This window comes from Monodelphis domestica, chromosome 1 (assembly GCF_027887165.1).
Source record: "Monodelphis domestica isolate mMonDom1 chromosome 1, mMonDom1.pri, whole genome shotgun sequence".
Taxonomy (NCBI): Eukaryota; Metazoa; Chordata; class Mammalia; order Didelphimorphia; family Didelphidae; genus Monodelphis; species Monodelphis domestica.
In genome coordinates this window covers 126,945,894-126,969,176 of record NC_077227.1, presented here as the reverse complement: position 1 = coordinate 126,969,176, position 23,283 = coordinate 126,945,894, and the positions used below count along the sequence as shown (strand labels likewise).

The 23,283-nt window shown below is 37.6% G+C and overlaps 1 protein-coding gene across 3 annotated transcripts in view; it reads left to right on the top strand.

Moving 5' to 3' along the window:
• The window catches only part of TICRR (TOPBP1 interacting checkpoint and replication regulator), a 56,754-nt gene that overhangs the window by 5,752 nt on the left and 27,719 nt on the right, over positions 1 to 23,283 (top strand). The window contains exons 1-8 of one of the 3 annotated variants that reach the window (XM_007479341.3): positions 7,654 to 8,916; positions 11,986 to 12,277; positions 12,840 to 13,078; positions 13,661 to 13,892; positions 16,168 to 16,297; positions 17,798 to 17,937; positions 20,157 to 20,378; positions 22,645 to 22,796. In XM_007479341.3, the coding sequence (XP_007479403.2) occupies positions 8,257 to 8,916; positions 11,986 to 12,277; positions 12,840 to 13,078; positions 13,661 to 13,892; positions 16,168 to 16,297; positions 17,798 to 17,937; positions 20,157 to 20,378; positions 22,645 to 22,796 (2,067 nt within the window). In that variant the 5' untranslated portion in view covers positions 7,654 to 8,256. Of the gene's footprint in view, positions 1 to 7,653; positions 8,917 to 11,985; positions 12,278 to 12,839; positions 13,079 to 13,660; positions 13,893 to 16,164; positions 16,298 to 17,797; positions 17,938 to 20,156; positions 20,379 to 22,644; positions 22,797 to 23,283 lie in introns of those variants that run through there. The other 2 variants (XM_007479340.3, XM_056806478.1) reach the window with 2 other exon arrangements.

The window sequence follows — 23,283 nt, the reverse complement described above, 5'->3', positions numbered from 1 at the left end:
ATTTTCAGTGCTTCCATAGTGGTGTGGATTTGGAGAAAGATTTGTTTACTACCCTCCTGGTATGAGCTCTACAAGTTCCTGGCCCAAATTTGGGTTTATTGGATTTTGTGAGTGTGTATTGGTTGAGTTTCAACAGACTGATTCTGGAGTCATTTATTGTTAGTTCCACTGCAGGTTTACTTTCAGGGCTAAAGGTTAGAACTGAGTCCCCCTCTGCTCTTGAGCTCAGAGCAATACAGCTAAATTTTCATAATTTGTTCCTTGCTCCATATTGAAACAGTTAAAATTTAGGAATATGGGGAGACTGAGGCAGGTAGAAATTAGTTTCTCTCTGCAAGGAGTATTATATTTTTTAGAGGTTTATTAAGGATTAAGGATTAAAGAATATACAAGTAAGAAACATGTACCTAGGCCAGAGGCCTAGACAAAATAACCTCACATCATGGAAGAGACACCTCTGCTCCAAAATGGAAGTCCAAAAAGAGGCCCAAAAACCTTTGCCACCAGCTTAAATCCTTCCTCGATCTCGGCCCACCTCAGAATTGCGTGAGATTTGTAATGGGGGAAATTTTTAGCTTCTGGGAGAGGTTATAATATTGTAATTGCTAAAAATGTGGCTACAGGATTTATGTAATATTGAACAATGGCCGCCAAGGAATTTACTTATGAAATTCCTAAAATGAAACACTCAAGTCAGAATGGAGTTTATGGAAGTTTAATCACACTGGGAGTAGGGAAAGGAGAGGGAGAGAAGGAGAGAAGAGAAAAGGGAAAGGGGCTACTCAACCTCTGACCAAGGCAGAGGGAGTTTTAGGCCCAAAGGCCCAGGTGGAAAGAATCAGTCCTTAACTCACGTGACCGATCTGAAGGAAAGCTGTCTGCGGGCGTCCTCCCTCTCCAAGCTCCTAACACCAACCCCTCTCGCTCTCTCCCCAGGAAGTTAGCGAATTCCAGAGGCTGTTCCCTACCTCACTTCCTGTGTCTCACAAATGCCAATGGTTGGCTCTAGCTTGGCTTAGGACAGCCCAGGTGGGCAGTTAGTTATTTCTGATTTGTCATTGACTAGCACATGCCCGTGTAGTGTGGGTGTGCACAATTTTTGGGTGCTAGACCAAGATGGAGACTTTTAAAATTCACAATCCCCCCTGATGATGATTGGGAGACTAGTCTCCCCAATTGATCACTAAACATAAGCATACTGCACCCCAAAAATTTCTAACTATAAGTGTATACAAAAATTTTTTTTACCCACTAAGAGGAAAATTATAATAGTTGTAAATATGGGGAAATAGAGGAGAGAGAAAGACAGCAAACCAATGTTTTGCTGGGCGCATTGACAAAAGCCAATTAGGGGGCAGTCCCCTTTGGCATAAGAGTGTACATTCAAAAAATGTTCAATCAACCACACCCCAAGGTTCATTCTGGATCTTCCTGTAGTGAAAAGGTTTAGATATCTTTCTGCAAACAGTTCATTCTCTGGATTCAGTTAGTTAGCAAGCTTCTTCTCTGAAGATTTCTCTCTCGAACAAAATTTAAATCTTGGATTTGATGAAATACAATCCCCCCTGAAGAAAGTGTTGAAAAAACACTGAGTCCAGCTGAGGATTCAAGTTTTAGTTGTGGGAGTGTGTGAGTTAATCCAAAAGAAAAACAAGACAAAATGAAAATAAAATAAAAACTCAAAATCAAAAGAAAAAAAAAGGAAAAAATTAAGGGAAAAAATATAAACCCTTTATATATGCATATTTATATTAAAGAAGAATTCAAAATCAGTATCAAAATAAAAAAAAATCTATGTATACAAAATTTGAGAAAGCAAGAATAAAAAAAAATTTTTTTCCCCCCACAGGCCCCTGTATTAGGGTCCAGTTAAGTAATTTCTAATCCCACAAGCTGTAGGACAGAATGCAGCATATTTTACTTCCCCATTTGCAGCCAAGGCTACAGGAAGTTGCCATACTATAGGAGAGAAAAAAGAGGACCAGATTTTTATTTAATATCTAGGGAAGTGTTATTCCCTCGTCTGATTTTACCTTTGTTCTCAGGGATGGATGGAACCAGGATGGTAGCCAACCTTAGGTACTTGTCTGTAGGTATTTTCACGAAGAGTGTGGATACAGGGAAGGCCTACATCTTAACGTCTGTCAAGTGTCGCAACCCCGAGTCTCACACTAGGTTCAAGTCCTTAGTATTGGCTTAGAAATGCATTAATCCTACCTGGATTGGTCTTTTGATTTTTAGACCTGTGAGCTCTTTTGGCATTATCCAGGTTATCTCTGTGCTCCTTGTTTGATCTCGTTCCTAGAATCAGACACAAACATTAATCATAGTCCCACAACAATTATCAATAAATGGCAGGTTCCCATAGTCTAAAGCTGTTTGGGTGCGTATTAATAATAACAGCAAGTATATATATTTAAACTAATATTGTAGAATAAAATTAATATTGATCATATGTACCTAAAGTACATAGAAATGAGAAAAAGGGAAAAAATAAAATAATGTAAAAAATAATAATAATAAAATAAGGAAAAGAGAAAAAAAAGGAAAAAAGGGAAAAAAATTAAATTTAGGAATTCAATGTGTCAAAAGCAGAATAAAACAGTTCCACTTGTCAATGGGTAGTTATCTCCAATGCATGTATAGGATACAGTCAATCAGTCTCAACAGAAGATGCTCTCTTTACATGAGAACAGTGAATCCAAGAGTCCTTTTCTCCAACCTTTATAGATGTTGGAGTAGTTAACAATATTTGGAATGGTCCTTCCCATGAAGGTTCAGTTGCTCCAGTACACTTGAAATTCTTTATATACACGTTGTCTCCTGGGTTCAGGTCGTGAAGTGAGAAGTCTAGTGGTCCAGCTTGTACTGCAGCTCCGGATTCATGTAGCTCACGCAGTTTGTGCTGTAACTCCTGTATATAGGAAGCAATAGTAATATCTCCCCCTAATAGCGATGTATAAGCCGGGGAGAAAGGCTTAGCCTGTATAGGCGGATGTCCAAAAAGCATCTCAAATGGTGAAATATGTAAGTCTCCTCTAGGCCTGCTTCTAAGATAAAATAGGGCCAAAGGGAGAATTTCAGGCCATTTTAAATGGGTCTCAGTGCATAATTTTCCAATCATAGTTTTAAGTTCTTTGTTCATCCTCTCAACTTGGCCTGAGCTCTGGGGATGATATGGAACATGGAATTTTGGAGTTATCCCCAAGCAAGAATATATCTGGTTTAGAACAGAATCAGTAAAATGACTCCCCCTATCGGAATCAATACGTGCTGGTAGGCCAAAGCGAGGAATAATTTCTTTTAAAAGCACCTTAGCAACAAAAGCTGCTGTGGCTCGGGCTGTAGGAAATGCTTCTGGCCATCTGGTCAGTTGGTCTACTATGACCAAACAAAATTTATATTGTCCAGCCTTTGGCATCGTTATAAAATCTATCTGCAGGTGCTCAAAAGGTGTGTAAGCCAGAGGACGTCCACCAAAGGCTTTACCACGAAAGGCATGTTGGTTATATGCCTGGCAGGTAGGGCAGGATGAACACACTTTAGAGGCTATGGTAGTTATACCAGGGGCTATCCATACTCTCTTAACAGAGTCCACGATGCCCTGGGTACCAAAGTGGCCATTATTATGAACAGATTGGCAAATTTGGTGATAGAAACTTCTAGGGAGCAGGGGTTTTCCTTCAGATGACACCCATACTCCATTAATTTGTTTTGCTTTAAATTTTTGTTTCCATTTTTCCACTTCCTTTTCATTATAGGAGAGTGATAAATTTAAATTATCAGTGGTTGTTAATGTTAAAATTAATCCAGGTCCTTCTATGGCTGCTAGTTTTGCAGGGGCATCTGCTCGGTCATTTCCTCTAGAGACAGGGTCAGTTTGACAAGGACAGGTTTCTCTAGGAGGACAAGATCTCTCTCGCATTGGAATTTGGTTTTCTGTAGGAGAAGGAACATGAGAAACTGGGATTGCAGGGGAAGGGTTTTGGGGATTAAATTCAGACAAGATTTGCACTACACGAGAGAAGCAGTCTGTTAACTGGGCTATGGGGAAGGTGTTTTCCATCTCTATTTCAGGGAAGGAAATTTCCTCATTCAAAGGTTCAGAAACAGGTCTGTTTCTGGTAGAGTGGTTGTTTGTCAATTGATCCTGTAAGAGACTTTTTAGATCTTCTAATTGGGCTTGCATTTTATCCTCAATTTTTCTTATTTTATCATCTCTAAATATAGTATTGAGGATTACAAAAATGACAGTACCTATTAATATAAAAATTTGGAGGTATCCTTCATTCCTCAATGCCCCTACTTCTTCAGCTGCCATATAATTGTCAAAGAATGTAGTACTCATTTTTATATGTATATTTTGTAATTTCACAAAGCACGTGGGGAGCAGGGCAAAGCAACAAACTTTCCACAGGTTTTTTTTTTTTTTTACAGTAGGTGGCTCCCTAGTCTGCAACCCTATACAGGCTAAGGGCCTATTGTATTGTAAATTCTCCTTCTTTTACAAAGTGTGTATATGGGTGGGTCCCAGCAATCTTCTTTAGCCCTCAGGCTAAAACCGCTAGGACCATGTGCTATCTTCCTTGAGCAAAGCCCACTTAAATTTTTAAGACTAGAAAGGCCAGGAAACCGAAAAAAAAATGGGTTTTAAGTTAGCTCCCTAGCTGTATTCAGCTGTTTTTTTTTTTTTTTTTGCTTTTTGCGGGCTAGGAGCTCCTAAGAGCTCCTTCTCCTGAGGTTCCTCGTTGCTAATCAGTTGATTAGGTAAGCCTGGCCTGCCTCTCAATCTACTGAGCCACCTCCTTAAAGTAAAAGGAGATGGAAATGAGAGACAAAGGGGAGAAGGAAAAAAAAAATCCTGTTGACCCCAATTTAACTTAAGGAGAAAAGGGAAAAGAGAAAAGGTGTTTTATACTCACCTGTTCTGGCAGCTGTGTCTTTAAGCCAAGGTATTTGGTAAAAGGACTGACGGAGTGAGTAATAAGTGGGGTGAAAGGGCAAGAAAATTCAGGAAATTTATTGAGGTTCTAGAAACCTTCCAAGCACTAAGGCAGGGCCAAGAGCCAGAGGGGGTAGCCGGGGTGGGACTTCTCCCAGGTGATTAGTAAGGAGATCAGAAGATTGATATAGTTCTTTTTCCCGTAGTGGTTCGCCAACTGTAATGGGGGAAAATTTTAGCTTCTGGGAGAGGTTATAATATTGTAATTGCTAAAAATGTGGCTACAGGATTTATGTAATATTGAACAATGGCCGCCAAGGAATTTACTTATGAAATTCCTAAAATGAAACACTCAAGTCAGAATGGAGTTTATGGAAGTTTAATCACACTGGGAGTAGGGAAAGGAGAAGGAGAGAAGAGAAAAGGGAAAGGGGCTACTCAACCTCTGACCAAGGCAGAGGGAGTTTTAGGCCCAAAGGCCCAGGTGGAAAGAATCAGTCCTTAACTCACGTGACCGATCTGAAGGAAAGCTGTCTGCGGGCGTCCTCCCTCTCCAAGCTCCTAACACCAACCCCTCTCGCTCTCTCCCCAGGAAGTTAGCGAATTCCAGAGGCTGTTCCCTACCTCACTTCCTGTGTCTCACAAATGCCAATGGTTGGCTCTAGCTTGGCTTAGGACAGCCCAGGTGGGCAGTTAGTTATTTCTGATTTGTCATTGACTAGCACATGCCCGTGTAGTGTGGGTGTGCACAATTTTTGGGTGCTAGACCAAGATGGAGACTTTTAAAATTCACAGATTACAAAGCATTTTGGGGAAGTGGAGCAAAGGCTTGTAGGGATTGTAGTCCTGTATTCGAGTCTATTTTTTACAATATACAACTAAGACCTCTCTTATTTGCAACCCTGCCAGATCCTCTTTGCCCTGGAAGGAAGACCAGGAACTGGATAATGGGTAACAGAACTGCCCATTTGCATTCATTCCTATTCCGAGTTCAGGGGACCCCTGAGATCTCTTTCTGCCCCAGAGCTTCCAGCCTTAATGTTCAGTATTAGCCTGTTATCATCCCTGAATGCTATTATAATACTCCCCACAGCTGTCCCTTTTTTTACAGAATTTCTTACCTTTTCAATTTTCTTACAAGATCTAGATGATCTACTTCCTATTCCTCCTATCTCTTATTTCCTTGCTTTTGGCCAACATGTGGATTGTCTGCTAAGCTTGCATTTCTCTCCTTTATCTCTACTTTTCAAAGTCCTTGGCTTTCTTCAAGATTCAGTTCAAATCCTGTCTTTGAAGGAGACCTTTCCAAATCCCCCAAGTTATTTTCCTAGTGTAATCTGTGTAAATCCTGTATGCACCTGGTTTCATAAGATCCTGTACCTCCCCCTCCACCCATTAAAATGAAAGCTCCTTAAGGGCAGGGGTTGTTCATACCTTTTTTTAAATCCCTGGAACTTTAACTGCTATTTCTGATGCCTGGTTTTTGCATTAATATTAACAATTTAGGTAGCTGGGTGGCTCAGTGGATTGGGAACCAAGCCTAGAGACAGGAGATCCTAGGTTTTAATTTGACCTCTGGTGCTCCCTTGCTGTGTGACCCTGTGTAAATCACTTAACCCCCATTGCCTAGCCCTTACAGCAGAGGTTCCCAAACTAAGGCTTGTGGGCCACATACAGGCCCCCTGAGGCCATGTATCTGGCCCCCACCACATTCCTGGAAGGGGCAGCTCTTTCATTGGTGGTCAGTGAGAGGAACACTGTATGTGGTAGCACCGCAGTGCACGGTATGGCTCACATACAGTACTACTTCCAGTGACATAATCCTTTGCTTGGTGCCTTAGAACTAGGCGCTACACAAAGGATTATGTGGCTGCACAATTGAAGACATCAGCATGGTGAGAGGTGATCTGGGGGAGGGGATTCCGTCCTTTGTATACTGCTACCGGGTTAGGGATAGGTTTTTATAGTTCAGCCCTCCAGGGGTCTGAAGGACAGTGAACTGGCCCCCTGTGTAAAAAGTCTGGGGACCCCTGCCTTATAGCTTACTATAGATCAGTCACTACGACAGTATTTGTAATCAAGCTGCTTAATGTGGGATCTAATAAATATGCAAATATGTTCATCCAAAATATAAAGTAATGACATCACCGTCATTTTCAATACACCTCTCTCCAGTCACCCTGCTAGTGTAACAAAACTCAGCAAAACCTAATGACACCACAATCTGTCTTAACATTATAGGAAGCATTTCATACCCATAGTTCCCTGTCTCTCCTATGAGAAACGAGCGAGTAGTAGTTCCTCATCTCTTCTCCTGACTAAGACTGATAATGATAATTACACAGAAGTCTGTTTTTTTCCCCCTTACATTATACAGTTACATACTTCTGGTTATACAGTTTGCCCATAACCTTTCGTAGAAGGAACACCTCTATGGACCTACAAAAATACAATAAAAAAAAAAAAACAACACGCACGCGCACACACACTCACACGTCCTTATAACTCCGCCCCTGTCCCGCCCACAAGTCTTTAAATTTTAAACTCTGAACTCAGGCCAGTGAGCATACAGCTTCTTCCGGAGTGACCCTGCCCCCATATTAACGTCACGGGGTCAGCCCAATCAGAGCTAGATTTTTCCTTCAAGCTTTTCCGGTTAGCACCGCGATGGGGCGTTGCTCATTTGATCTACACAAGGAAGAAGCCAATAGAAACAGAGTCTAGTTCAGGGATGCGACGGAGCTAAGAGCTTGCTCAGCCAATGGGAGCAGCTCGTAGGGAGCGCGGGAGGCTTTTGATTGAGGGAAGAAGAGAATGGCCGTGGCCTGGAGGTAAGGGAGGCCCGAACCCAGGTTTTAGCCAGAGAAAAGAGAGAAACGACTTTTAGGAGAACCAGGGCCATTGAGAAGTGAGTGGGAGACTTCAAGAGAGTACTGTGGTGGAAAGTAGAGTCCACGGATCCGGGGACTGAAGAAGTACAAACGATTTCCCTGCAGTTGGAAAACTGGGAGAGGGGCTCGTGGCTTGGAGAAGAGGCGGGGCTTGGGACACTGACCTCGGAGGGGCGGTCCCGGGGGCTCGCGGCACTGACCTCCGGGGTGGGGGGGGTGGGGTGCAACTCTAAGTAGGGGGCCCGCTGCGCTGACCTCGGAGGGAGAGTCCACAGGTGACTTGGGGGGGAGTGGTGGGCGCGTGGCGGTATCATCGGAGAGGCATCCCTGAGGTGGGGGTGCCTGGTGCTAACCTCCGAGGGACATCTCCAGGGACTCTCGGCTCTGACCTCGGAGAGGGGGCGCAGACCCCTCTCGGGCAGCATGACCTGCTGTCATAACGTACTGCTGCTACTGGACACTGCCGGTACCGCCAGGAAGAACCATGTCCAGCTGGTTGCCCTACGGATCCTCAACTACCTAAGCTGCCGTTTTGGCCTGGGCAGAGTCCGCTGGGGTTTCCAGTTCTTCGACTCTCTGGGGGCCCGAAGCCGGCCCTCGCGGGTTTCCGATTTCCGTGAGCTGGGGCCCAGCAGCTGGGAAGACTTTGAGGAGGAACTGGAGGCCAGGTTCTCGGACAGATCCCAGCGTCCTCACTTGCCGGGCCCAGCGACCAGAGCCACCCACACTCAGAACGTCCTGACAGAAACTCTCCTCGATTACCAGTGGGACCGGCCTGACATCTCGTCGCCTACAAAACCCTTCCTGAGAAGCAGCAGGCGACGGTTGCTGGGGTCCCCTGATGAACCTGGAGGGGCTGATGCTGACCTCAGGGGCTTTGTGAATGCCGTTTTCCTCTTTTCCCCTTGCCCTCATTCCCAGAGGGAGCTGCTACAGTTTGTGGCCAGAAATGATCCCCATTCCCAGCACCTACTGCCCACCACCCAAGTGGTCATGGAAAAGCTATTGCCCAAGAGAGTCCAGGAAATTCTGATGGACAGAAAGATTTCTCTTTATTGGGTGGATACTACTGAAACCTTTAAGGTAGGATTTTTAGAAGCAAATGTTTGTGGATGTAACAAAATGGAGCTTTGTTAAAGTTAAGGGCCATAAGTTTTAGAATTGGAAATAGCCAGGTCGACCATTCCATTTTACGTGTAAGCAAATAGACCCAAAGAGATAAAATAACTTGCCCAACATTACAAAGTTAATGCCAGAGCCCTTTGGAGCCCAACTCCTCTGATTCCAAATATGATGGTCTTTTCTCTAAGCTGTTTCTTATCCCTTAAAGTAGAAATAAATTATTTATTTGGGTCGTTTTTATAAAGCAGATAAATTATATATAGTTTTTCACCTTTGTTAGTTATCATTAGTAATTTTTTTCCCACATTTACTGAGTACTTTGATTTATTTTTTTTTCCTTGAAGTCTACTTTAATACCAAAGATCCGGGACCTTGAGCAAGAAATTTAACTTTCTTTGGACTCAGTTTCTTCTGTGAAAGATTTTCATTTGATATCTCCTACTTCATATTTCTCAAAGCACTTTCTTTGACTTTCCTTTGCCTATATCATTTATCTTCAGTCAAGGTCAGCAAAATATAGATGATTAAATTTGACTTTACTTTCTCTTGGAGTCAGTTTAAATTAGGGCAAACAAAAAGTTCCTGAAATCTCCACTACATGTGTTCAAACATACCTAAATTTCTGTAAAATGAAGGTTTCACTGTAATGGCAACAGTACTAAGGAAGGCAGTATTGATGGAATTTAGAAAACCTTGCATCTGGAGACAGAAGACCAAAGTTTCTTTAATTCCTGGTTCTTCTAAGACAGAAGAGCAACAGGCATGTTAAGTGACTTACCCAGGGTTACACAGCTAAGAAGCTTCTTGAGACCAAATTTAAATCCAAATCTTTCCTGACTCCAGGCCTGGTACTCTTATCCACTGTGCTACCCTAGCTGTTCCAAATATGAACATTTTAAAAAAAGTTATGATGTATGCATTTCAATATAATTGATTTCTATTATAATCCTATATATTTTATTCATTTAAAAACAGTATTCTGAGGAGTCATTAACACACCAAAAGAGATGCTTTCTTTCTCTTTCTCTTTCTCTTTCTCTTTCTTTTTCTCTTTCTCTCGTTTTCTCCTTATCTTAAAATTAATACTAAGGATCAGTTCCAAGGCAGAAGAACCATAAGGGCTAGGCAGTTGGGGTTAAATGACTTGCCCAGGATCACACTACTAGGATATGTCTGAGGCCAGACTCAAGAGGTGATTCTAAGATAATCTTCCATTATCTTTGCCAGCTCTGAATCCTATAATTCTATGAGACTTGACATAGGGGGACAGGCAGGTGCTATGCATTTCCACAGTGGATCTTGGGCCTCATGGACAGAGAAAACAACCCCCCAAAAGCTCAGTAAAGTTGTTTCAGATCAACTTTAGTCCTAGATTATATGTTTACCAAAATTTTTTAGAATTTCTGGGGAAAGGCAAAAGCATCTAAGAGTTTTCCACCACAACATGGCAACTAGCTTATTGCTCTTGAATTTGTTGCAGAATATGCATTTGGAGCCAGAGGACCTGACTTTAAATCCTATTTCTGCCAGTTCCTACCTATGTGACACTGAGCAAAATATTTAACAGACATTTTAAAAGTCTCCTTCTTGCTCTAAAGCATAACCTTTTTGATTGTAAGCTCTTGAGTATGGGGGAATCTTTTTTTTTAAATCCCCTGAACATAGAATATAGTAAGGGTTAAGAATATTATCTGTAGAAAACTCCCTTTAGCTAGCAGATCTCATCTAGATTTAATAGTAATTTAGTAGATGTCTTAGTGAGGTAACATAGTATAGGGACTAGGAATCAGATCTCCTAGATGAAAAACCTAGGTTTAAGTTCAGTCTTTGACATATTACTGTTAGAGTGCAAGTTATTTAACCATTTATTACTCCAACTCTTTTAAGACTATAAGTTGCAGGGCTGGTTCTAACTTGGATTGGTAGAAGGAATTTCTTCATCTGTGAGTTCTCTTCTCCCACTGAAATCACAGGTCCAGTTCCTATCCCTAACTCAAAGAAAGTAAGGAATTCGTATCTCACACATAGTAGGGTTTAATAAATGCTTAACGAATTATTGAAATCTCCCCTAAAACAAACACTAAGGGATGGCCAATATATTGGTTCTACTTCCCTATATTTTGTTACAAGGAACATTTTTATGAGCATGGATCTTTGGGAAGTAACATTGATTAAAAAATAATAATGAAGCATCAACAAAACATTTTAAAAGAATTTCAAAGTGTTTCTAAATTCCCTTGTTCTGGAATTTTATTGTTGTTCATGCCAGTTGGAAATAGATGAATCAAGATGAGACCTATAACTTAAAACTGTTACAAGTCTTAGCCATCACTAAATTTGAGCCCAAAGCCTAAAATTGGGCATCCTACAAACCTCTTTTATTTTTCTTATTGGGGAAGTAGTATTTTCTCTATAAGAAATGAAAAAGACTTTGCTGGTCTGTTTAAACTTATGACAAAAACAACAACAACTTAGTTTTCTATGTCTAAACTACTTCAGCAGCTATTGAATGTACAGATCATGTTATCCTTAACCTTAATTAAAATTTCCTAACCCCATTATGACAAGAAATGGATTTAGGTTTCAGGCTAAATCAGTTAACTCCACCTAGTTTTCATTTATGTACTTGGGCAACTTTCATATGTCACAAAAGCTGCATGAAACACCTTATCCCCTATATTCAGTCAATAAGTAAGCACTTACTGCTATGTGTGAGGATCTGTGCTAAATGAGGAACTGGATATATTCAAAAGCAAATTCAGAATTGTTCTTACCCTCAAAGAGTTTATGAACGTAAGTGGGTAAATACAGTGCATACATAAATCAAATGCAATCTTGAAGAGGAATTGAAGAGTGGGTATTCTCTTAGTGGTATGGATAGTACATTCTTAAACTAAAGGGAACTGCTTGTTCTTTTGCTGACTAAATATGCTAATTGAATAATTTGATCCTCAAATGCAGGTGTGGATTTGATTTTCCTGTGGTTTCTTTTGACATTAGTGGTTGATGACCTGAAACATTTTATTTCAGCTGCAAGACTCCCCAGACCACCTTGGATACTGGACAATGTTTGAACTATTCCACCGTATAGGAGGGACTATTTTGCCTTCTGAAACTTTAGCCCATTGCTTTAATCAAGATGGTGAAAAATTGCCCTACTGTGAAAGGATGAATGTTGACCAGGGACATGCTCAACCCCAGTTCTCCCCATGGATTTCAAGTTTGCCATTTGAGTCCACTTTAAACTGCTTGCTATGCCATTCACCCAAACACCAGGCATCATTTCCACAGATAGAAGGGACATTATTCCTGCCTGTTAAAGGTAAGAAGATAAAGGAGCTAAATAAGAAGCTGAATGTGAGTACTAGCTTTCTCTGTTCTGTGTTACCTTGACCAAATCAATTCTGTTTCTTTCTGAGGTTATTGCAAGAAAGGCTTTGTAAACTAAAGCACTACACTGATGTAAGCTACTATTCTTATTGAAGTATGTAGTGCGATATTTGACACCATTGCTGTTCAAGTAATTATTAAATGAGCCAGATGTAAACATACCAGAGAAGCCATGGAATAGTGGTGAATCCTAACATAGAGGCTGCTAACCCTTATAAATTTTAGGTTGGGATTTTAAAATCTCATTTTTTATGTGTAATAAGTACTGTCTCAATTCTTTTTCCATGAATTTCTAAGACATAATTTTGAAGATATTTAGACACTAATTTATGCCTGTATTGGTAGTTCTAATCAGTGGCATTCTTGCTAAGGCTCCATTATAGAACAGAATCAAATAATTGCTTTTGAACCACAACTGACAAAATCATTTCCCCCCATTTTTCTTATGACTATGTTTCTTAAATTAAATTTTAATATTATTCTTTATAAAACAGGTAATAAGCCTCAACAGACATGGACAGTCACTCTTGAGCCTTTAGCTATGCCTCAAAGAAACTTTGAGAGACCAGTCAGTATTTTCTTGAATGGCATTGTAACCCACTGGACCCATCCAATGAGCAATAGGTTTGGCACAGATACCTGGATGCTACAGAGCATGGGGAATGAGAAATCAGAGCAAGGAAAGTTATTTCAACAACTCATTAGAAGACTGACCGTTGAAGAATTACATTTGGTAAATATTGCTTATATAAAATCATAGTTTTGCATAAGAGAGAAACTATATGTTGATATAGTGAAATATATTCTCAAAATTAGTGGAGAACAAAATGTAGCTATAATTGTGAATGCTAGTGTGAGTTTATGTATGTGAATACTTGTGTGTTTACATCTATATGTATCTATATGTGTGTATATTAATATATGTAAGAAAACAAATGTGTGCATATGTATATATGGAAATATGGAACCAGGAATGAAAAGGTATCCATTTGACCCTAAAGTTGATTTTAGATTCCAGTTGGACTAATATGAGATAAAATTTGTGGAGGAGTAATAATACAACAACCTGTAAGGGCAATATTGCCTTGGAGTTTTTTTAATGCAGGTTTTTGTTCATTTTATCAGTGACCTGCTTTTCTCTATTGACCCTGTTGTGAAATGATACAATTCTGATTGAAACCAAGGAGAAATATTCTCTCTAACCATAAATATTTTAAAAAAAATGTCAACTTCCATCTTTTTAATAGTCTGTATCCTGGTCTAGACATCATAACAATAGACTTAAGATCATTTGGATTTCCTTTTCCACTCATAGGTTGCTGATGTGGTTCCTGGTGAAGGTTGCCCACCTAGTACTGGAATTATATCCCCTCTCTCGGCTACTGCTACAATTCTCACTGTGTTTCGCAGTGAACACAGTGAGTTCCAGAAAAATCTCCATGAAGTTGTAACAGAAAATCTTCAGGATACAACCTACCTTCTCCCAGATGTTATAAATAGTGTACTGAACCAGATTCATAATTCACATGAAAATTCTAATACCTTTGGTAAGCATATAATCTAGAGTTAAACTTGAGCTTTAGTTGCCTTAACAAAGCTTTTTTTGTTTTCTCTGACTATAAAGACAAAGAATAACTATAGAACTGAATCACATCTTCCCATCCTTATGGCAAATCTCATAGAATCATGGGCATTAGAGCTAGAAAGGATTTTTATGGATAATTTTAAAGAACACCAAAGAGATAAGTGTTTGAACCTTTTTTTGTGCCATGGACCTCTTTGGACAGTCTGGTGAAGACTATGAACTTAGAGTTTTAAATGCATTAAACACCAGTGTTATAAAGGAAACTAATTATATTTAAATACATATAAAAATAAGTTCATGGACCTCATATTAAAAAACCTTTAAAAGCTCCAGGAACTCACACGGCCTCATTTTAGTTGAGGCAACTGAGTCAGTCCAAAAGGGTTAAACATCATTTCCAGATGATATAAAGTAGTAAGTAGCAGAGCCAGGATCCATGCAAGCCCAGGTCCCTCTGGCTCCAGATGTAGTTCTTCCTCTACTACCTCAGACTGCCTTCTTTAGCACTGTTGCATTAGAGTGAAAACTTTACTCTTTATAGGAGTTGGGTATATTGAACATATTTTGATTTACTGTTTTGTTTGTTTGTTTACCCTAATTTAACTGACTCTGAAAAAGTAAAGTCAAATTTGTTCACTTAAACTTTGATAAATTTTTGAAGTTATAGAACACAGGTGTAAATACTGTAATGTTAAATAATTTTTTTAATAAGTAAGTGAAAGGGACAACTGAGTGGCCCAATGGATTGAGAACCAGGCCTAGAAATGGGAGGTTCTAGATTCAAATCTGGCCTCAGACACTTCTTAGCTGTGTGACCCTGAGCAAGTCACTTGACCCTCCCATTGCCTAGCCCTTACTGCTCTTCTGCCTTGGAATCAATATTGATTCCAAGACAGAAGGTAAGGGTTTTAAAAATTAAATTACATTTTAAAAATAAGCAAGTAAATACATGTGTTTTGGAAATTAACTCAGGTTCAGCTGATGGTTGGGTAAAGGGAAAGCAGAATATTTTACCTCATCAACATGTCTACTTTGACTTTATTTCAGAGTAAATTTGAAGACCCTGACTTTAGTCAGTCTTGCAGATGATAATCGGTTTTAATCCAACTTTAAGCTGTGTAAATTTATTTTTTCTATTTGAGGGAGAACAGTCTGGTTAAAATGTATTGGGACGAGTAAGCTTTTTTTGCAAATATAAGATTTCCTCAATTTATAAAGTTCTATCTCTTCTTGGTTTTGAATGTATTTTTCAAAACCAGACGATCACTTAAAAGGGGTCTGACAGTTGTATTTTATGGGGTGAAATCCATATTTTTAAAAATTTCCTACCAGACCTAATCCAGTTCAGGTTGAAATAAAATTTTAAAAACCTATAATTTTAAGTAATGAAGTAGTAGTAGCAAAAATTTGTTTCTTCTAAATTGCTTTTCATCATATACTCAATACTATTTGAAGTTTGTATTATACTTAAGCCATTTTCTAAGCAGTAGTTCAATACCTCAGAGATCCCAATTTCTCAAGAAGTAGAAGTTTTTTGGTGTTTTGATAAGAAATAGTCACACAGTTTGGTAATCAGTGTCTCAGAAGGTAGCTAGTCTGGTCTTTGGATGAGAGAAATGACCTCTCATGTGGCCTTTCTAGCTTGATAAAATCTGCCTAAGTTTACATTTGGTATGTCTAATTTTCAGGAATACAGGGTCCCTCTACATCATGATAAGGCAAGAGAATAGGACTTTAATGGAGGTTTCTATTTTAAAATAGGAAATTTAGGGACCAACATAACTATTAACATCTATCTAATATTATTAAAGTTATTAACTTTTTGTGTGTGATGGACCCCTTTGACAGTCTCAGAATAATATTTTAAATATATAGAAATAAAAGGAAAATAATTATATAGAAATAGGTTAACTTTTTTTTTCCATATAAGTTCACAGAACCTCTGGAATCCCCAATCTAGAGATATGTTTACTAATTTGTAGGAAAATATTACTAGAATGAGAATTGTAAATGTATTTAAGTTTTGTTGATAGTATTATGCTTAGATTATCAGGTTCTATAGCCAATATTGGGATTTGTTGGTTAAACAGAACTTTTTTTTTTTTAATTCTAATTCTTGATTTGGCCTTTGGGGAGAAAATTTGAATAGTGAAAGGGAAGTTAAGTTATCCAAAATGTTCAGTTTGTTTATAATGTGCTATTTCTTCCTGTCTATGACACCTTTTTTTTCCTAGTAGATATTCCTATTCCTGAGTGGGCCCAGCAGGAACTAAGCCAGACTCATCCTTGGAGTGTTGCAATTGTGGAAAAATGGTTTCCGTTCTCTAATCACAGTGGTGCCAGTTCAAATTTAATGGAATTATTTTGGTAAAACATCTTATTTCTCTATTTATTATTTGGTTATTGATGTTAATTCTCAATTATCCTCATATGGGTTATCTTACTTGTAACTTTCTCCCTGCCAGTCAATATACCTCTTCAGTATGTCCCTTCAGGACACATGAAGGGTATATAAACTTATTTTAATATTAGCATAAGCAAAAATAATTCAGAATTTGTTTCCCCAGAAATGTTGCAAAATATCCTGAAGTCAGTTAGAAATTAATTTTAATCTATCCTTTGGATTATCTGAAATAATTGTGCCCATATAATCAGTTTGATTGTATATTCAGTGCTTAATTTATGTTAGAATATTGTATTCTACAAAGTATCATCAGACTAGTTTTTTTATATTCATGTTGAACTATATTAATAGAATAAATTATTTCTTTTCACTTTCTGCAAGATTTACTTCATATATTTTTGACAAAATCTGCCCAGTGAAATAAACATTTGACAGGATGGTGACCAAATACTTGTAATTAAATAAACTCAGAATGTTTTGGGGGGGTTTTCATATATTGTCTGGGAAGCCTTTTTTTTTTTAAACAGGGAAGTTAGGTCATTTGGGATTTATGTGCTTTGTGGAATTTGGTCTAACAAAACCTTAATCTATTGAATATGGGGTTTTCTTGCATGTATTCACTAGGTGTATGAGAAATTTGTTCCATAAAATGGGTGTTAATTCTGCTCACATATTTACCTGTTAAAGTTATATGACTAAAGCCAGGATAGCGGTGGGAAGGAGAATTGGGTGGTTTAATCTATGACGGATATACACATTTGCCATTCTCATCTACCCCATCCTGAAATCACATCAAGTAATGAAAGCTGGTTAAAAAAAAAAAGCAAGTTGTGCCATTATCAGAATTCCATAGACATTGAACCCTTATCCATGGGTTAGGGTTCTGTTTGAGTTTTCTTCCTGTCTTAATATAGAATTGAATGATCAAGAGGCAAAAAATTGGAAGTGAATTAACTACTATCTCTGACCCCATATCAGTAATCCAAAATTCACTTTCCATATAATCCAGCAGAATTATTCAGAACTAATTTCATTCAAATTTGGTAATAAGATATTCTTTTAAAAATCATTTGTTATATGTGGCAAACTAGTTTAAATATAACATAAGAACTTCCAAGTAAGGTATTGTCCTTTGACAATAAGAAATTGATAGTAAGATTGGGCTTTGATAGTGTTTTGAAAAGATATTGGTTCTTCTAAAAATGTTGACAGATTTCTGTAGTTTTGACCTTAAGAGAGGAAGTTTACTCTTTGGACAAGACTAGAAAACTTGGGCATTAGGCTTAGTTCTGTCACTTAACTGGATGTATAACCAGGGGCAAATCTTTTTCTTCTTTTGTAAAATTGGATTAATTGTCTTGTCTCATTGCATTGTTGTAAAGAAAGTACTTTGTAAATAATAAAGCTTTACATAAATGAATCCTTTAACTCTGTGTGAACCACATATTGACTTTTATTTATAGGCTACTACAGGCTACATCTACTAATAAGGAAGACTCTTCTAGGATAGAAGGAGAGTTAACACATTTTCTTTCTGAGTTCTACCAGAGAAAATCTCGTGAAGAATTTACTGCAGTTAGTCAAGAAGATAACAAAAAGAAACGTATGTATAGAACAAAATTATTTCCTTTTTTTACTTTTTTTCTGAATGTAAACTTTAAAAATGAGTATTTCCATATTCAAGAAGAACACAAAAAGATGAACAACATGTGAAACTATAAAACTATTCCATGCTATTTGTTTTTTTTAAAGCATATAATGAATTAGACTCATTGCTTTCCATATTGTCTTATTTATTTCTATACTCTTTTCTTGTGTTTTTAAAAAGGTTTCAATTGTTCTTGCCTTTTTTCTTTCCATCATTTTTTTTGGCATTACCATAATCAGGATAAGTTATTCTTAGTTGTAAGATTGTATCTTTTACTTTTTTAGAATAGTGTATTCCAATATCTTTTGTTTATAATAGAAGTTACTGATCCTGACTGGATTCTTGGTACTTGAATTCTGGCTGCTTATAAATTTTCTTTGATATGATGGCTCTGAATTGAGGGTATGATATTCCTGTGACTTTTCCTTTTGAGATTTCTCTCAAGAAGTGATTGATGGATTCTTTCTAGCTTCAGCTTGCCTTTTGGTTCTAATAGAAAAAAGTAGTTTAATTTATGATTTCTTTTTTTTTTTTAATTTGGTCATTTCCAAACATTATTCATTGGAAACAAAGATCATTTTCTTTTCTTCCCTCCCCTCCCTCCCACCACCTCTCCCATAGCCCACGCGCAATTCCACTGGGTATCACATATGTAATTTATGATTTCTTGAAATAATATCCAGGCTTTTTTTTTTTAATCATGATTTTCAGGAAGTTCTATGATTTTTAAATTTATCCTCTTTGACTTATTTTACAGATCAGCTATTTTTGACAGCAGATAACTTATATTTTCTTCTGTTTGTTTTTTCCAATTTTTTGATTTTGTTCTAATGTGCCTTGCTCTCTAGTTCAGTCATTGATTTCTGTTTGGTCTATTCTAGTTTAAGGACAGTATATTACTTTGGTAAGCTATTTATTCTCTTTCACTTTCCTCCAGAGCTTTTATTTAATTTTTTTCTCTTCATTTATTCTTAGTATTCATATAGTACTTGTTGAAAATTGATTTTTTTTCCCTTTAAAATCTTTTTTTTTGATGTTGTTAATCTCTCCAGTCCCAAGTTCCTAAGTCAAGGCTTTGTGTCAGGACCAAGCTTAGTACCCTCTGGCATCTCAGTACAGGTTCTTGGAGGCCCTGGACTTGGGGTGTCTTAGTTTAAATATTAGTATCTAGACTGGTTGATACTGCTTGGTGGCTTCCAAGGTCTGTTTTCAGGGATAAATGTGGAAAAGATAGATAGAGACTTGCAGGTTACTGGTATTTCTCATCGTTCTCTGGTTATATTGGTAGGCTTCTATCTTATTTCCTGGTACTGTTCTCTTTCCTCTGATCTTTTGGCTTCTGACCAACCTTTACTGCAAATCAGGGATGGATGAAGTCACTTAACTGTAGTTACTTCATTAGATTTTATAATCACTGTTGGTCTGGTATTATTTTTAGGATTTTACCAGAGTAAAAGTATGGAAGATGGACTGCTTCTATTCAGGCAGTCATCTTGGCCAAAAGTTGAATGAAATAATTTTTATGAGACAGTCTTCCTTGGTGCTACTACTCTATTTTTACTAACATATGTTCTTCAATAAGTGTTGAAACAGCAACATATCCCAGGGATAGGAAATATTTAGTTTCTAGAACTGGAATCAACAAATTTTAATTGGAATTACCCTAATGTCACATTATAAAACTCTTTAGGATGGAAATCTAAGATAACTTTTTTTTTTTAAACCCTTACCTTCCATCTTGGAATCAATACTCTGTATTGGTTCCAAGGCAGAAGAATGGTATGGGCTAGGCATTGGGGGTTAAGTGACTTGCCCCAGTTCACACAGCTGAGAAGTGTTTGAGGCCAGATTTGAACCTAGGACCTCCCATCTCTAAGCCTGGTTCTCAGTCCACTGAGATGCCCTGCCCCCCTAAGATAATTCATTCAGAAGACTTAGGAAAATCTTTATATAGAAACCTGCTAAGTTGTGTCTGATCATAGTGTGCTGCTGTTTTGTTTTGTTTTGTTTTCCCCCAAGCTTAAATGGAGGAAAGAACTTCATTTTTTTCTCCTATTATATGTCCCGTATGCTTCTTGTAATACTTACATTTTCTTGTACTGCTTCTATAGAATAGTCTGAATTAGTTTTAAAGTTCTTCTTCAAAATATTTTTTTTTCTTTGTTATTTACCAGGAGGGGTCCCTGGTACTCCAGTCAGACAAAAGATGAAGAGCATGTCACGTTCTCTAAAAATGTTGAATGTTGCAAGATTGAATGTTAAAGCTCAGAAACTTCAGCCAGATTGCAGTCCATCCTCATCAACTGGGGAGAAAATAGTCCAAAAGGCAGCTTCCAGAAGAACTGAGGAAAAATTAGAAGAGAAAGGAAAAATGTTGAGAAGTTCTAAACCTAAAGGTATTTGTCATACCCTCTGGTTGGCCAAAGCTGCATGGTTGACAGATATGGAGTCCTCTGCAGTGGTTTCCCTGCCAAACGTCTATGGGTTTTTTCTCAGCCCTTCACCAAGTCCAGCATGATCATTTTAGTTATACATTAACTTATCTTTAAGGTTTATTCTCAAGAAACTAAACCCCATAGATCCAAATTTCAAAGAAATAAAAACAAAAGGAAAACTAGACAGCCTCTACCCTCAAGAAACTTGCATTTAGTAGGGAAAGACAAGCAAAAAGGAGAACAAGAAAGAGAGAGAGGAAAAATGAGGTTACCTGCCCTGGGGCTAGGTAGCATTGTGTTAGAATGGGAACACCATGGTTGGGACTTCGTATACTGAGTTTCTAGGCAGGAACTCTTCAATCACCAAATTAGCCTCAGGGTAGGACCCTTTCCCTGCTGGGGTGAGGGCCAGTAAATATGGAATATTGTATATAAGAAACAGTCTCTGAGTAGGGGAAGGAAAAAATATATTTAGTAATGAAGATGATCCTAAAAAACAATAGATATCATTAAAAATAAGATAAAAGATTTAAAAATAAAACAAAAGCAATTATTGAGTACCAATGATGTACCTAATATTAAGTGTTCTTAGTAGAAAAATAATGTTATTAAACAGCTCATAACTTAGTTACTGTAGTAGCAAAGCTCTTGGTGGTAGAAAGAAATGATGTTATCAAAGAGCTCATAATTTAGTTAAAGAGCTACACACAAAATAAATTAGCCAGTAAGATATGATAGTAAATGTATAATATAAATTAATTTAAAAATCAAGAACCAGTTAGAATGTGTATAGGCATATTAAAGACAATAAAAATAACAAAACAAAAAAGGGTTTTTTGTTGTTGTTTAAAGAAAAAGATTATTTATACTGGACATTGAAATTTTTTAGAATGAAATTGTTTCTGTCTTCCTGGCCCAAACTTCCCAGTATTTGTTCATTCATCTATATGCATACTTCTTTCTTTTTTTAAAACCTTTACCTTCAAGGGAGCAACTAAGTGACTTAGCAAATAGAGAGCTAGGCCTGGAGGTGGGAGGTCCTGGATTCAAAAATGTCCTAGCTCTTTGACCCTGAACAAATCACTTAATCCCCATTGCTTAGCCCTTCCCACTCTTCTGCTTTAGAATGGATACTTAGTACTGATTCTAAGACAAAAGATAATACTTGTTTCTTAAATGTGTCAGTCTCCTTGGCTTCTGGATAGAGTTATGATACATATGGTACCCTCCTGAGCACAAAAATAGAAGACCATTTTTAGCCTCTTTTTCTCTAATAAATCTGACAAAGAGCTTGGGCTTCAAAAGTGTCTTGAAATTAATCATTCATAGATCTAGTGCTGAAAAAGTCCTTAAAAGCCATCACTTCCATCCCCTTATTTTACAGTTTCATTATAAATAGGTATTAATTTTCCCACTGTCCCCAGGTGGTAAGTAGCAGAGCCAGTATTTGAACTTGGGCCTTTCTCTCTAAGTTCAGTACTCTTTATTTCCAGTATGTCAGGAATCTCCAAAACAAAGGTCCTTTGTAAGTAATACCCTACTATGATTAGGCTTATTTAAACATTCCTTTTAAAGCAGTGGCCCAGTATATTTGAATGTCAAGTTGGTTTTTGGTCTTGGTCTTTTAGTTTGAGTCTTTCTGGTAGCTTTTTAATCCTCTCAACATCAGATCAGATAATAGATCACACTCCTCAAGTAGAACTGCAGCTGAGGTCTTATGTTACTTTTGTTTAGTGTTAATTAGTACTTTCATAGATAATTTTTAGGATGCATTGCCAGATGTTTATACTAAATATACAAAGTAGTAGTCTTAATTAGATTTAGATCTCATTGATTTAGGACTGAATATATGACCTATGCATCTGGCTATTATTTGGGTCCAAGGCCAATTTTTGGTTTTAATTACTGAGAGAGAAAAACATTGGATAAATGGAACTGAGAAAAAACTATTATGGTATTAGCTTAAAGTATGTAAATGAAGATGAAAACTGCCTTCAGCCTCTCTTCAATCAAGTCTGTTCAGGTGGAGAACTTTGAGCTTTCACAGGTATGTGATATTGGCAGGGAATGTTTTCTAAACAGTCATCCCTTCTATGGCTTCTCAGGGGGGCTTAGCTATTTTTATAATCTGTAGCCTTGAATTGTTTATTGTCTGAGTAGAAAATAGTATTTTAAAGAACATACCAAGTTGAATATTCATTGCATTTAATATAATTTTTTTTTACAGATTTTAAAACTGAGGAGGAGCTACTCTCTCATTTAAATGAAAACTACCAAAAAACTGTGGACATGGGAGAAATATTGACACATACAAGTGCCCAGAATATGATTCTAGCCGTTAAAATGTTCCTAAAATCCAGAGGCATCAATGAATTAGAAGTAAGGAAGTTCTCTCATGCTTCTTAAAGGTCTAGAACTTTAATGGAAGGAAATCTCCCATATTATGTAGTGCTTGATTAAAATGTCATAAGATTGGAAAGCGAATTGACAAAAATCAGGGTCCAGGTGGCTACAAAGAAATAAGAAAGTTAAAGTTGTAGTTTTTTCTTCTTTTGAGTCAGTACCACATATTGCTGACTACACACAGATTTCTCAATTGGATTTTCTTTGAGAGCCATGTTCCAAAGTCAACATATAAATGAATTAAATCCCACATAGGTAATATTTGCTTAGATCAGTTTCTTCATTAAATGTTTATCTCACTGTATTGTTCATCCAAAAAATGGTAGAAGAGAAAATAGAGAGGAAAGACCTTTGCCCAAAATCAGATAATACATCAGGATTTTCTTTAGCTGTGAACTGCCTTATCCCAGTTCCCCACTCCCTCCCAGCCAACCTTTGGGCACTTTTTCTTTTTTGTTGTTTA